Raw genomic sequence first — 15014 nt, forward strand, 5'->3', positions numbered from 1 at the left:
AGGTAGGTTCACAGATGTGGAACATTGCTCTGGATTGGCCGCTGTTAGGAAGCAGGAGTGGTTAAATGATTGAGTATCTTAACAGTTCTTATCTAGAAGGCAAGAAGAATGGAGCCAGGATAGGGTAATGTTTGCTCCTTTTGTGGTTCGAACAGTGTTGTGGTTGTGTGTTCAGGCATGATTATGGAGGGGTTCTTGTTTTTGTCTTGATCCATTGTGGTCACCAAATGGCCATGTCTGGTGTCAGGGTTCTGTGAAATTGTTGATGTCCAACAGGAGAACAACATGGCCTGGCCATGACTGACAGGCCGGCTCCGGCTATAACTCCAAGACCTGGTAGAAAGTGCCAGGAGAGCTCAGAAAAGCAGCTTCAGGGGCTTCTTCTCTCTTTCCTAGGCCCCCTTTTGGCCAAAGGCAGAGGAAGTCAGGTCACAAGACATTGACCCACAATACCCAGAACCTCACCATGGCCAACTTTTGCTAAGCAAGAGGTATTCTGGAGAACATTGTATTAGGACTAAAGGTGGTCTTTCATTCTTTTTGAGGGGTTACTGACTCTGATATGACATTGGGTACAGTATTTTTATAGGTGCAGTAAGAAGTGTTTGCTGTAGTATAATTTTTCCTTTAGCCAGCTAAGAAGAAATCAAGGGTTGTTTGATTGTCCATAACAACCCTGGTAATGAATTTAAATCTAAACCCATTTTGAGGGACTTTCAGAGCAGCTATGTCTGGTCACGTCAGAGATGAATTTTGGACCACTTTTTTGGATTGTATTACAGCTGTGGGAAAGTTGTAGCTCACATAGTACACGTAAAAAGGGAGTCAGTTTTCTCCTAGGTAGCTGTCCTTGCCTAATATTTGGGGGGTTCCTCTTAGAGAAACAGGAGCCACCAAGGGGAAGTAATTGAAAAATCGGGAAGTTCCAGGGTGCCTGGGTGGTTCATTCGGTTAAGCGTCTGACTTCTGCTCAGTTCATGATCTTGCAGTTCGTGAGTTTAAGCCCCACATCAGGCTTTGTGCTAACAGCTCAGAGCCTGGAGCCTGCTTCAGATTCTGTGTCTCCCCCAACTCTCTGCTCCTCCCCTGCTCATACTCGCTCACTCGCTTTCTTGAATAAACATTAAAAAAAAAATTTTTTTTTAATAAATAAAAATCTGGACGTTCCATCAGTCATCCTTAATGCACTGGGAGAGTTAATGGGATGGGTAAATGTAAGCTAGAGGGCTGTAAGAAGTGATGTCCTCATGGGGGCACAGGCTGTTGGGAGTCTAAGTATTATATTTCACACCAGAAATGTAATCTCTGCCACACAGGCCACAGTGAGTAGTTCTGGGTTTAACAAATGGGCCGTCATGGCAAGCGTGGTTCCCAGTCACCGCGCATGCCAGGCTTTGCCGAGAGGAGCATGACAGTCGCAGCAAAAGCATCTGTTGACATGAGGCCAGGGTCCTTTTCTCATGTCTGCCCTATCAAGTCAGTGGTATGTCATTTGTCTCATACCTGCTTGTTAACCTCGAGCACTTGATTCGAGAGGCCTGTGCCAGGTTTCCCCACTGTGAAGTCAGTTTTTACATTTAATCAGTATCTTGGGTGGGGGGACACTTTGAGACTATGTATCCTTGTCTTCCTCAAATTTTTATCTAATTTTTTTTGCATCTATTGATGATCCTGGTCCGAAGAAATTATTCCTGTGATGGTTGCCAAATGATATTTTTTTTTACTTTCATTGTTTACATTTATTTGGCATTCTGTTGCAACAAAGAGTTTTCCCTTCTCCCCCATTTACTTATGTAACCCCTCATTTATCTCCTCCGTCTCTCTGTGTTGAAAATCTTGAGCCCACACCCACCCTGCCCTGTTCATTCTGGCCTCTCCCTGTCCTTACCTGTGAGTAAGTGACCCTCTGCAGTGATCAGGAATCCAGCTCCCGCCAGCCTCTGCACTTCGGTATGGATCCCGCCTGGCCTTGACCACACCAGCCGCCTCCTCACTTGGTAACAACTCTGTTGCTTGCATTTTAAATTTTCCTTTTTGTGCTCCCATTAGAACCTGATTTCTCCTACCTGGAAGCACTGGCTCCCTACCAGCCCTTGGCCATGAAATGCATTTACTGCCCCATCGATACGCGACTGAACTTCATCCAAGTGTCAAAGCTGCTCAAAGAAGTACAGGTGAGGAAGGGAAGTGCTGGTGTCTCCCCACAGCCCTGATACAGCCGGGAGTTTGCAGCAGGGCGGGCCGTCTGGCTGCGCTTCTTCCCTTCCTCGTGTCTCTGGAGTCCGAGTCCGAGTCCGCAGCATGCTGGCACGTGTGCCGGTCACCGCCGCCCACTCCCCCCGCCCCGCCCCAGGTAGGGGGCTTTAAGACCTGGAAGCAGTTTCTGTTCTAAAGAAATCAAAGGTGGAAGGGAAGGAAAGCATTAGACTGTTATTTTTGATGAGGACCGTCTGTGTCCAGTCAAAAGCAAATCGCCCCCTCTCCCCACCAAAATAGCCCTAGAAACAGACTCCTCAAGCCGAAAGACAGTTTCACTGAAACCTGTACTGGTTCCTCGTTGCAGATGTGGGTTAGTACCACGAACACTGTTATTTTGCTTTTTGTTAGGGGTTTGTTTTGGTTTATTTTTTGTGGCTTCTGTTTGTTTTTTCCTTTTGCATCTTCTGCCATAGGGCAAGGGAAGAAGTAGTTGGGTAAAGCGGTGGGTTAAGGAAGACCATCTACACAGGAGAATGTGGGGGGGGTGGGGGGGGAGTAAAAATCACTGCACCGGGTCAGCAACCTCTTGGCACAAGTTTGATAGTGGGGTTGGGGGAGGCTGCTTGCAGTTGGCGAGGGAGAGGCAAGAGGAAAACTTCTCATTCCCCATTGCCTCAGGAGCTTAAAGGAGCACCAGGGCGCCCTGGCACGTCTTCTGTTGCTTCACCTAGTAATTTAGCAAGGTACGATTAGCTCCCTTCATTTTTCTTGGCCTAGGTCAGAAGTTTGCTTTCCTCCTCACAGAACCTATGACCTCAGGATGGGAGGCACTTACCCAGAGCTCTAAGGAAGGGTAACAAGAAATGGAAAGCTGAAGAACCTCAGGAATGCAGAAATAATGGATTATGGCCATCCTTGCTGGCCCTACAAGGAAAGAATATGGGCTTTCTCTAGACATGATTGAGAGTAGTGGATAAGTTTGGGCTGATTTGGCAATTCGATACCCACCGTGTACTCATCAGCACACTGGCAGAAGCAGTTAAGAGCCTGTTGTTTTCATGACTAAGTTTCCCCTGTGGTCCGCACGGCAGCGGTGTGCTCATGGAGCCCCTGGCGGTATAGGACTGTGGGAGCCAGAGGCCACCTGGTCCCCACTGTAGGAGAGGGAAGCGGGGACGGGTCCTCAGGCTGCGACTGTGCACTCGGATGGCTTTGAGAAGAGTTAGGAGATCCTAACCTAACCTTCCATCAGGAGGAAGAAAAGGATCAGCCCAACGGAACAAGTGCTGTTTTTAGTGCATCCGGTCGGCTGTTCCAGTGCTTCCTGTTGGAAGGCCTTCCAGGAGCTGGAGGTGAGCTCCAGGCTCTTAAGTAAAAGCAGTGTCAGTACAACTCAGTGGGCTACCGGGATCCATTTTCACTTGGGTGGTATTTGTCCCAAGTAAATGTTGGTTTACTATTTTTGTCTATCAGAATAACAAAGAGATATTTTGCAAAAAAGATCTGATTCAGTGTGTCCCACACAGTGGAGTATGTGAGCTGTGCACTGCCCACTGTCTAACACCAGTGCACCTGCAGATACCAGAGAAGCCCCCACCCCAAAACACCAGACTAGCACCAAAGTCAGCAGTTCTTGCCAATCGGCCAACAGCTGTACCGGTCAGTGATGGTAGGTGTGACAAGAAGACTGCCCTCAAGGAGCTTGGGCACCAGTTGGGCATAGACCTATGGAAGTTACCATCAAAATGACTTAAAAACAGTGAAAACATAAAAACAAATGCAAACGGAGGCAGTGGATCCCCCACTAGTCCACGTGACTGGCAGTTGAGGGCTTTGCTCTGAAATGTTTATTCTTTCCCCGCACTGCACTCCCCTCTCCTGCTGCCCAGTGTTTGGGTTTGAGAGGAGGGGGGTCAGGAGGTGGTGAGGCGGAGCAGGAGTGCGGGCACACTGAGGTGGGCCTCCTCCCTTACTTCCCCCTGTCCTGTTGGTTCTCAGCCGCTGCACGTGGTCTGCCCCGAGCAGTACACGCAGCCACCCCCAGCGCAGTCCCACCGCATGGACCTGATGATCGACTGCCAGCCGCCCGCAATGTCCTATCGGCGGGCCGAGGTCCTCGCCTTGCCTTTCAAACGTCGGTACGAGAAGATCGAAATCATGCCAGAGGTGAGCTGTTCTCTTTCTCATGGTCAGACCCAGGTTTTCCACTTGAGTATCTGAAAAAAGATGATCTCAGAGGGGGCTTTCTTGGCGTTGTGTCAAATGCGGATGAACCAAAGAACACAGCCCCTTAGCCAAGGAACTGGGAAGAGAGGCGGGATCTTCAGAACCGCCTTATTTTTCAGGCAATGAAGTAACAGCTGTTAACATCAGGACCGCTGCTTGTGTTCACATTTAACATGTTTAAGCCAGGAAGCCAGGGCCTCTCAGAACAGAGGCACTGATGTCAGCTCTGTCCCTGACCACGGTGGATTTTTCTCATCCTTTCTGGACCTCATTTGAGTGTGAGTCAAGTTTCATCAAATTCAGAGCTAGATGGAGGGAAATAAGAGTAATCAACATACAAGGATTATAAATGTGATTATTTGTGTGCATATTGTACATGTGAGACAGTTGAGGTATACTGTGCATGAGCGACCAACTGAGGGCAAGGCAGCCCGAGTCACATGGCCTAGCTCCTGCAGTGTCAGTGTGGAAGGCTCTGTGGGAAGCTACTTTTGGCTTTCTTTTGCCTCTTGAGATAGCTTGAACATGTCCTCAAAATTCCTGGTCTCAAAACTTCTTAAAAATTAGAACCCAAGGGGCACCTAGGTGGCTCAGTCAGTTAAGCATCTGACTCTTAATCTCAGCTCAGGTCGTGATCTCATGCCCAGCATGGAGCCTACTTAAAAAAATTAAAACCTCAAAGAGCTTTTGTTTATGTGGGTTACACCTATTGATATTTGCTATATTAGATGTTAAAACGAAGACATTTTAAAAATATTTATTCATTTTAAAAATAATGATTTAGGGGGTGCTTGGGTGGCTCGGTTGAGCATCCAACTCTTGATTTTGGCTCAGGTCATGATCTCACAGTCTTGAGATTGAGCCCCACGTCGGGATCTATGCTGAGCGTGGAGCCTGCTTAAGATTCTCCTTTTTCCTCTGCCCCTCTCCCTCTTGTGATCTGGTTCTTTCTAAAATAAAATTTTTAAAAAGCTATAAAAATAATGACATAAACCCATTAGATGCTAACACAACTAAAATATCTTTTATGAGAAAATGTTTCTAAAAAAAGGTAATGAGAACAGGGGCACTATTTTCCATTTGCAGATATCTTTAATGTCTGCTTGTGGACTGTCCTATCTCCTTTTGCTTTTGCTTTGTTGTGGATAATGTATGTCATGTAACCTTGAGAAAATCCCAGTGAACACTCGTGATAGCAAGAGTGAAAAGGCTAACACTCACATTATTAGGACAGTCACATTGACCACGATGCCCCTGAAAGAGGCTCAGGTCCCACACTTTCCTGAGAGCAGTGCTCTGCACAGCCATCTTTTTAAGGCCCTTCTGCCTTCTCTTGCTGTTTTATTAGCATTCTGTTACTATTAGACTTACTTTCCAATAAAAGTATGCATACTCTTTCTGGAAAATTCGGAAAATAGAATAAAAAAAAGGATAAAGACAAAATAATCAGTCGTGGTCCCCGTGCCAGAGATAACTACTGCTCAGAATTTTGTGTATTTGCCTTGTCTGTTCTGTGTGTGTGTGTGTGTTGTGTGTAGTTGAATCCTACCCAGCATGCTGCCTTGGTCATGGAACAGTAGTAGGTCGCGACAAGTAAACATCTTAGTGGGGGTGTAATGGTCTATCATAAGTTTATCATAACTATTCCTTCATTGGTGAGCTTTATTATTTCTGCTTTTTCTATATTATAAGTAATGCTTTCAGAAACATTCTTTTACATAAATTTTTGTCCGTGGACGTAATGTAGAGTTTTGCCTGGGAGACGCATGTGCGAGATGAGGAGGTTAAAATCTGGCGCTGCTCTTTAGGTTTTGCTGCTACTAAAGGATGCTTATTCCTCCCCCAAATGAGAGTGTGTCCTCTGCAGCTTCCCATAAATCCTCCCCCTTTGTCCCTCTGAGGGAGATCTGATGCGACAACCCTCATGGACGGGTTCTCGGAAGACTGTCTATTCGAGGGCGGCGAGGGGTGCTCCCTCCCTCATGGAGGTATCTGAGTGGAGACCTCCCTCAAGCCTAGATGAGTCTTAGATCTCCCTCACAGGGCCGCCCAGGGAGAGTATCTCACCTGCTGGGTTCCCACAGTGCCGTCCCCAAACCTCCCAGGCCAGTTCTTTGGCTTTAAAGTTCTGCTAGGCAGGCTCCCCTGTAATGGGCGTAACTGCAGTGTAGGAAGGAAAAGGATGCTCACGGATGGGTGTTGTCGGGAGACCGGAGCAGACATGTCTCCCCAGGGGGGGAACGTTTCACACTTGTGCCACATATGTTTTCTTATTTCGTGAAACAATTTTCACATTCTGTTTTCCAGTTCTTCTAAATACCCTGAGCTGCTTCCTCTGCCCATGTGATACAGATCTTCATATTTACCTAAGTGGCATCTTGCATATTTGTTTACTTTTGTTCTTAAATCTAGGAGACTGGGACAGACCAGGGTCTACGTGTATTCTGTTTTCCAGATTTTCCAGAAAGAGTATGCATACTGTTGTTGGAAAGTAACTCTTATAGTCACAGAATCCTAATAAAACAGCAAGAGCAATAGCCAACTAAAGCTGAGCGCTACGGCCTCTTAGAAGATCACACATCACTGCCAGTGGCGGGGTCAGGGAGCTCTAAAGCTGCCCAGGAGATGGGGTACACCTCAGATTCGGGTGGTAGGGAAAGAGATGGCCCCCCAGGTAAAGGTTGGATGTTCCGCCTTTGGGAGAAGTCACATTTCCAGGAATTAGCTCACTCAGTCCAAATGCTACTGCCCTGTCCTTCCTGCCTGACACTAGTCACCTAGTGGTCATGAGGACAGAGGCGGAGGCTAGCATGAAAAGTCAGCACTCAGTAGGTATTTCTGCATGAAGAGAAGCCCTCTGAGGTTTTGGAGAATACTGTGAAAGTGTTCGGAGCTGCCTGGAAGCCACCTGAAAGCCACCTGAAAGATGGATGTGAGGTTGTGGCAATACAGGTGATGGGCCCTTAGCACAGTGTGGGCATCTCATCATTTGGGGTGGGGGTGGAGCTAACAAAAGGGAGAAGCAGAAGGGTCAGCATGCTGGGGTCCCAGCACGCAGTGGCACAGGCTTGCAAGTGGGTGACGGCTGGAGAGTGTTGGGCTGTCGCCGGGAAGGGCACCCAGAACACTGTCTAAGAAGTTGCGGTCGGACGAGTTCTCTATGTCTTCGCAGCCCAGTTTACCCACCACCACTATCCCCTTTGCCTCTCTGGCTTCTCTTACCTCCTTTCTTTATTACAACCAAGGTATACGTTTGTGTGTGCGATACATTTTTGATTAACGTTATTTTAAAAATGTTTTTACCTTCTTTCTTCCTTAAAATTATGTGGCCATGTTAGACTGCAGTGATGTAGACAGAAGTTCAAAAGAAAAGGAAATGAATAAAGGTGATCATGAAAGGCTCAGCACTATGGCGTTTGATGCCGTGTCTTTCCCACCAGGCTGGTGGGGTCACTTGAGCCCCAGCCCGGTGTGGCCTCCAGGTCCTGACTGGACAGCACAGCTGCTGCACCTCGTCCCCAAATTTAGGCGAGCCCAACTGAAACCCCTGTGTGCTTCCAGCTCGCAGATTCACTGGTGCCCATGGAGATTAAGCCTGGCATTTCCTTGGCAACGGTCTCGGCAGTGCTGCACACGAAAGATAACAAGCACGTCCTTCAGGTATGGGGGAGGGTGGGCTGCGCCTGAGTCCACGAGGAAGCGCCCACGATCGTGGTCCCAGTGTCCCACTGCGGAAGTTAGCACACTACATAATGGATTCGATCTGAAACAAAGAGGGCCCTGCATATAGATTCTTCACTACTTACTATCTGGCCACACCCTCAGAGAGATAAAAGGCAAGAGCAGCTATTACTTATAGAGTGGAGGCCACACATCAGCCTGAGTGCCCTTCCCGGCTCCCAAAGTGCCGGCCCCACTCAGCTCCCGCGGGCACATTTGTTAGGCAGCGGGCAGTGCGGAGAGCTGGGTGGGCGCCAGCCCCACACCTGCGGAAGTGGGTGGGGCCTGGGAGCCACCCCCACCCACGGTTGTCCCCTCTGCGCCCCCCACCCCCACCCCGTGTCCTACGTTCACACGTGTTCACTGCCTCGCGGTGCAGCTCTTCAGGCACTCGTCCTCCCTCATCCCCCTTAGAAAAACCCCTTCCGGACTTGGCTGTGCTGCTCTGACATCCTGAATGATCTGCACGGAGCTGCCACTTCAAATACATGAGGCGCATGCTGTGCCCTCACCTGCTGTATTTCCCACTTCGCCTTTACTTCACCCTCCCGAAGCTCCGCCATCACCGCTTTTTAGACAATTTCTCTGACCTTCATGTCAGCCCATGAGTCTGACCCCACCGCTAGTGGCTGTGACCAATCTGCTGTTGCTACACCTGCAGTGGCCAGCACAGGTTATTATTAAGAATTTACTCAGAAGGGACACCTGGGTGGCAGTTGAGCATCCGACTCTTGATTTCAGCTCAGGTCATGATCTCAGGGTTCAATGAGAGGGAGCCCCATGTTGGACTCTGTGGTGGCAACTTGGAGCCTCCTTGGGATTCTCTCTTTCTCCCCCTCCCTGCCCCTCTCCCCCACTCGCACTCTCTCTCTAAATAAATAAACTTTAAAAAAAGAAAATCTTAAAAATTTTATTCAGAAGATACTGAATTGAATCAGTTAGAGACGAGTCTTGATAAAAGGGAGATCTCTTTGCCAAAAAAGATATTGATGCTGTGTGGATGCTTTGGCATTAGCTTATGTTATGAAGAACTCCAGATGGAGCCCCCAGCTAACAGTGACTCTGAACTCAAGAGCTGGCTGACCTCACACGGGGTGATGCCGGGCCGGGCGCCAGGGCCTCCACCAGGAAAAAGGTTGTGTTGGTAGGATGGACAGACAGGTTCTGGCTGTGGCCTGCACCGACCTCATGCTGAGATGGTGTTTTTTTTTCCCTCTCTAGCCCCCACCCAGGCCCACCCAGCCCACAGGCGGTAAGAAGAGAAAGCGGGCGAGCGATGACATTCCAGACTGCAAAGTGCTGAAGCCACTGCTGAGCGGCTCCATCCCGGTAGAACAGTTCGTGCAGGCCCTGGAGAAGGTGAGCGCATTCGGTTTGCACCTGCAAAAGCTGCGCGGGAGCCTCCCTTCCTGCTGTTCACCTGCTTCAAGGAATGTGTGCTGCTGCCTTTCTCATAGTCTCCACAATCTGGGCTCCTGTCTCTGAAGCATCTGCTTGATCCAGGGCCATGGCAGGAAACAGAACCAGGGGAGGGTCACAGAGGTGAGAGAAGACCATGCCCTCCTTCGCTGTAGGTCCCCCGCTTGCTTCTCTGCCAGCCTCTTCCTCCCCATCAGGCACCAGGCCGCTAGAAGACTGCCTCATGACATCTATGTCTTGTGGGAACTAAACCAAGGAAGTCCCTTCCTCAAAAACCTAGATGCGATGGATGGGCAAGGTGGGAGCGGCCAGGAAGTCCGCCCCTTAGAGCCTCACTTCTCAAGCAGACCCCTTGCTGCCAGAGCACCAACGTGGCTTGTCACAAGAGAAGAGAGGCTTGGGCCTGGGGGGCAGTGAGGGCAGAGGCGCCAGTGTTGCTGGATCCCTGGATCCCTGGGAATTCTAGCAGCAGGGCCAGCAATCCCCAGACGGGGTGGGAGGAGAGGGAAGAAATCAGCAGTCACCTGGAAGACACTGGTCCTTTCCCAAATCGGCAGCCATCCATTAGAATTTCAATTTTCCCTGAAGAAGACTGCAGCCACATTGTGCAGCCCTCCTAGCCCCTGAGAGTAGGATCACTAGTAATTAACATGGGAGTGTCCCCTGTGATGCAGGTGAACATGTCAATCACTGCTTCCTTGTGACCTTGCAGTGCTCCAGCCCCTGTTGGTAGAACTTGAGCTTGACTTGTTTTTTATAAACTTGGAACAACTTGCTCTCCCAGAAAGACCTTCACTTAGTTCGCCTGGCTCATCAAGGAATTGACCCTTAGGATCTGACCTGGACTCTTCCTTTTCGCCATTTCTGCCTCCTCTCCTGCAAGAGGAATATCAGTACCTGCCCTAACCTATACAAGCTTTCTAGAACTAAGGGTAGAGACTTTCCCTAGACCATTTTCTTTGCCTATCCTGTGTCCCTTTCAGGCATATCAGCCTTATTTCTACTACTTTTCTGCTTTCTCAACTTGATGTGTGATGTGAAAGAAAATTCTATAACTCACATTAAGGTAGCTAAAGAAGTATTTCTTGTGCTGCCTTGTGTCCTTCCTTAAAAGGGATTCGCCAAATCACAAGGTCACTGGTGTCTTGCTTTGAGGAATGCATTTTCCTGAGATAGGATGGAGCTTTTTTTATCAGAGACCATTGGCATATGGAGGCTGGTGATGGAGGGCCCAGTGTCCTGGACTCCTGAACCCAAGCTTAGATGTGTTCCCCAGATAACTTACAAAAGTTTAAGCAGGTTATAGAAATTGTGTTGTGGTTTGTATAATCTTGCATGTTTGGAGGCTTCTTTTAAAGTATATGAAGCTATGTTTGAATTCTATTGCTATAGAAGGTCATGTGACAAGTGTGAAGAATTGTATGGAGGAGCATCAAAAATGGCAGTTTCTAGAATGTTCAGTTTAGCCAAGTCTAGGAAGTGTCATTTCTTTTTTTTAATAATTATTTTTTTTAATTTAAATCCAAGTTAGTTAGCATATAGTGCAATAATGATTTCAGGAGTAGATTCCTTAATACCCCTTACCCATTTAGCCCATCCCCCTTCCCATTACCCCTCCAGCAACCCTCTGTTTGTTCTCTATAGTTAAGAGTCTCTTCTGTTTTGTCCCCCTCCCTGTTTTTATATTATTTTTGTTTCCCTTCCCTTATGTTCATCTGTTTTGTCTCTTAAAGTCCTCATATGAGGGAAGTCATATGATATTTGTCTTTCTCTAATTTCGCTTACTACCGTCTAGTTTCAGCCACATAGTTGCAAATGGCAAGATTTCATTCTTTTTGATTGCCGAGTAATACTCCAGTGTGTGTGTGTGTGCGTGGACATTTGGGCTCTTTCCATACTTTGGCTATTGTTGATAGTGCTTCTGTAAACATTGGGGTGCGTGTGCCCCTTGGAAAGAGCATACCTGTATCCCTTCGATAAATACCTAGTAGTGCAGTTGCTGGGTTGTAGGGTAGTTCTGTTTTTAATTTTTTGAGGAACCTCCATACTGTTTTCCAGAGTGGCTGCACCAGTTTGCATTCCTACCAGCAGTGCAAAAGAGATCCTCTTTCTCCGCATCCTCGCCAACATCTGTTGTTGCCTGAGTTGTTCATGTTAGCCATTCTGACAGGTGTGAGGTGGTATCTCATTGTGGTTTTGATTTGTATTTCCCTGATGATGAGTGATGTTGAGCATTTTTTTCATATGTCTGCTCACCATCTGGATGTCGTCTTTGGAGAAGTGTCTATTAATGTCTTTTGCCCATTCCTTCACTGGACTATTTGTTTTTTGGGTGTTGAGTTTGATAAGTTCTTTATAGATTTTGGATACTAACCCTTTATCTGATACATCGTTTGCAAATATCTTCTCCCATTCCATCAGTTGCCTTTTAGTTTTGGTGATTGTTTCCTTCACTGTGCAGAAGCTTTATTTTGATGAGGTCCCAATAGTTCATTTTTGCTTTTGTTTCCCTTGCCTCCAGAGACGTGTTGAGTAAGCAGTTGCTGCAGACAAGATCAAAGAGGTTTTTGCCTGCTTTCTCCTCGAGGATTTTGATGGCTTCCTGTGTTACATTGAGGTCTTTCATCCACTATGAGTTTATTTTTGTGTATGGTGTAAGAAAGTGGTTCAGGTTCATTCTTCTGCATGTCGCTGTCCAGTTTCCCAGCACCATTTGCTGAAGAGATTGTCTTTATTCCATTGGATATTCTTTCCTGCTTTGTCAAAGATGAGTTGGCCATACGTTTGTGAGTCCGTTTCTGGGTTCTGTATTCTCTTCCACTGATCTGAGTGTCTGTTTTTGTGCCAGTACCATATTGTTTTGATGATTACAGCTTTGTAATATAGCTTGAAGCCCGGGATTGTGATGCCTCCAGCTTTGGTTTTCTTTTTCAAGATTGCTTTGTCTATGCAGGGTCTTTTCTGGTTCCATATAAATTTTAGGATTGTTCTAGCTCTGTGAAGAATGCTGGTGTTCTTTTGATAGGTATTGCATTGAACATGTAGATTGCTTTGGGTAGTATCGACATTTTAACAATATTTGTTCTTCCTATCCGGGAGCATGGAATCTTTTTCCATTTTCTTGTGTCTTCTTCAGTTTCTTTCATAAGCTTTCTATAGTTTTCAGTGTATAGATTTTTCACCTCTGTGGTTGACTTATTCCTAGGTATCTTATGGTTTTTGGTGCAACTGTAAATGGAACCGATTCCTTGAGTTCTCTTTCTGTTGCTTCATTGTTGGTGTATAGGAATGCAGCTGATTTCCGTGCATTGATTTTATATCCTGTGACTTTGCTGAATTCATGGATCAGTTCTAGCAGTTTTTTGGTGGAATCTTTTGGGTTTTCCATATAGAGTATCACATCATCTGCCAAGAGTGAAAGTTTGAGCTCTCCCTGGCTGATTTGGATGCCTTTTATTTGTGATACTGTGTTGAATAACGTGGTGAAAGGGGACATCCTTGTCTTGTCCCGTAGGGAGTGTCATTTCTTGGAACTGTCAGTTGCAATATCCTCCAGCCTTTCAGGCAGCCCCTTGCTTTCAGAGTATCCATCATCTTCCTCTCTCTTTTCTTTGGAACAGCATGGCTTCAGCGACATTAAGGTAGAAGACACAGCAAAGGGCCATATTGTCCTGCTCCAGGAAGCTGAGACACTCATCCAGATTGAGGAAGATTCGACCCATATCATTTGTGACAATGATGAGATGCTCAGGGTACGACTGCGGGACCTCGTTCTCAAATTCCTACAGAAGTTCTAAATGGAACATCTAAACCATTTGTATTTCACTGAAACCCTCCAGTTCTTCACTGTGGCTGCCCAGCACAAACCAAGGAAGGGCACAGTTGGCCATGTCCTTGTGGTCAGTGGCTTAAGGAATAAGTGACCCTTGAGGGACGTGATTATCGGAAGTTATGGCCAGAATCTCCTGGAGAACTTTTGCTTTAAACTTACATTCATTTTCTTCCCAATTCTGGGTAGCCGGGAACGGTAAGGCAGCGAGCTGAGGAGTAGCATAAAAGTAACAGAAGCAGCTTCCCAAGAGGTTAATGGTGGAAGGGGTAGGTAAAAAGATGACTGACTTAAGTGGTCCGTGTTTATTTTTCATGGTTTCACAGGCCTTGGGCAGGAAAACTAGTCTTCTATTGTGTTTTATTTACTTGTCTACAGTTCCACGCCCGATAAGAAAGATGATCCCCCAAATTGGTAAAATGAACCATCTTTATTTTGTGAGCCCATTTTGTTAATAAAACTTATTTTTATAGAAGTATCTGTGCCCTGTTTAACCTAGAATTTATATATTTATTTAGTGTCTGAAAACCTATGAAAATATACAGAACGGCATAAACTTAGAAAATACCATGGCAAATTTTAATTTGATGTGTGCACTCATATATTTTTCTTAAACTGTATGAAAAGGTGCTTAACTTTATCTGAGCTGTATCTGTATAAAAAATACTGACACAGGGGTGCCTGTGGCTTATTCAGTTAAGCGTCTGACTCTTAATGTCAGCTCAGGTCATGATTTCGTAGATCCGTGAGTTCAAGCCCTGCATCTGGCTCTGTGCTGACAACACGGAGCCTGCTTGGGATTCTCTCACTGCCCGTCTCTCTGCCCCTTCCCCTGCTCACTCTCAAATAAACTAAAAAAAAAAAAAAAAAAAAAAAACCCACCAACACAGATTGGTATCAACAGCCTAACCTTCTGGAGGAAGGTCCAGAACAAACAGTTCAGGCTCTGCTAGTTAATCCCTGCCCATCACTGCCTTCCTTGCAGATTATCAGGATTGTCTGCATTAGGCAGAGCATTAAACTCCACTGCCCATAGATCCTCATAATAGTAAGCTACTGCATTGGAAATAATACTGCTTAATTGTTCAAAACAGATATGTACCAGATGACATCTATCTAAGCATCAGTTGTCACACACACACACACACGCCAGTTATGCAAGTACTGGGGAGGCTGGGGGGTAAGAGTACAAGTCTTGGAATTGGTCAGCTAAGGAAGTAGGCCCAGGTCAGCCTGTCCCTACAATCTTTGCAGACTGGTTGAAATTCAGTCAGTAGTCCCCATCCTCCAACTTAGCTACCAGCTAAGCGTCACAAAGGGATTTACTGAGTCAAGAATGAATGATGTAAAATCCTATAGAACTACTTACTCAGGCTTTATGGAGACTGGATTGTCCATTCTCTGGAATGGCCCTACCAATGGGAAGGAATTCTTCATTAGAGGACGATGCCTTCTCTGACTTGGCCAGACTCGGACACAGGAGTGCTCGGCTTCAGCAGGCCTCTGTTTTCCAGGGTACAGGTCATCACCCCAATCAGGGGGCCTAGGATGTGTCTACAGAATGACCTGGGGGGTTGGGGGAGTGGGGGGGGCGGGGCTACAGCCATGGGAGGGGATTGAC

General features: G+C 46.8%; 1 protein-coding gene across 2 annotated transcripts in view; it reads left to right on the plus strand.

The window, feature by feature from the left end:
* The window catches only part of INTS9 (integrator complex subunit 9), a 101448-nt gene extending 87580 nt beyond the window's left edge, over nt 1–13868 (plus strand). For both annotated transcript variants that reach the window (XM_047091602.1, XM_047091603.1), the window contains 5 exons: nt 2050–2174; nt 4198–4365; nt 7987–8085; nt 9367–9504; nt 13185–13868. In XM_047091602.1, coding sequence (XP_046947558.1) covers nt 2050–2174; nt 4198–4365; nt 7987–8085; nt 9367–9504; nt 13185–13361 — 707 coding nt within the window. In that variant the 3' untranslated portion in view covers nt 13362–13868. The remainder of the gene's footprint in view (nt 1–2049; nt 2175–4197; nt 4366–7986; nt 8086–9366; nt 9505–13184) is intronic.
* The last annotated feature ends 1146 nt before the right edge of the window (nt 13869–15014 follow it).

This window comes from Lynx rufus, unplaced genomic scaffold (genome assembly GCF_022079265.1).
Source record: "Lynx rufus isolate CCGP_SWC_20201006 ecotype Redwood Valley unplaced genomic scaffold, mLynRuf1.p SCAF_3, whole genome shotgun sequence".
Taxonomy (NCBI): domain Eukaryota; kingdom Metazoa; phylum Chordata; class Mammalia; order Carnivora; family Felidae; genus Lynx; species Lynx rufus.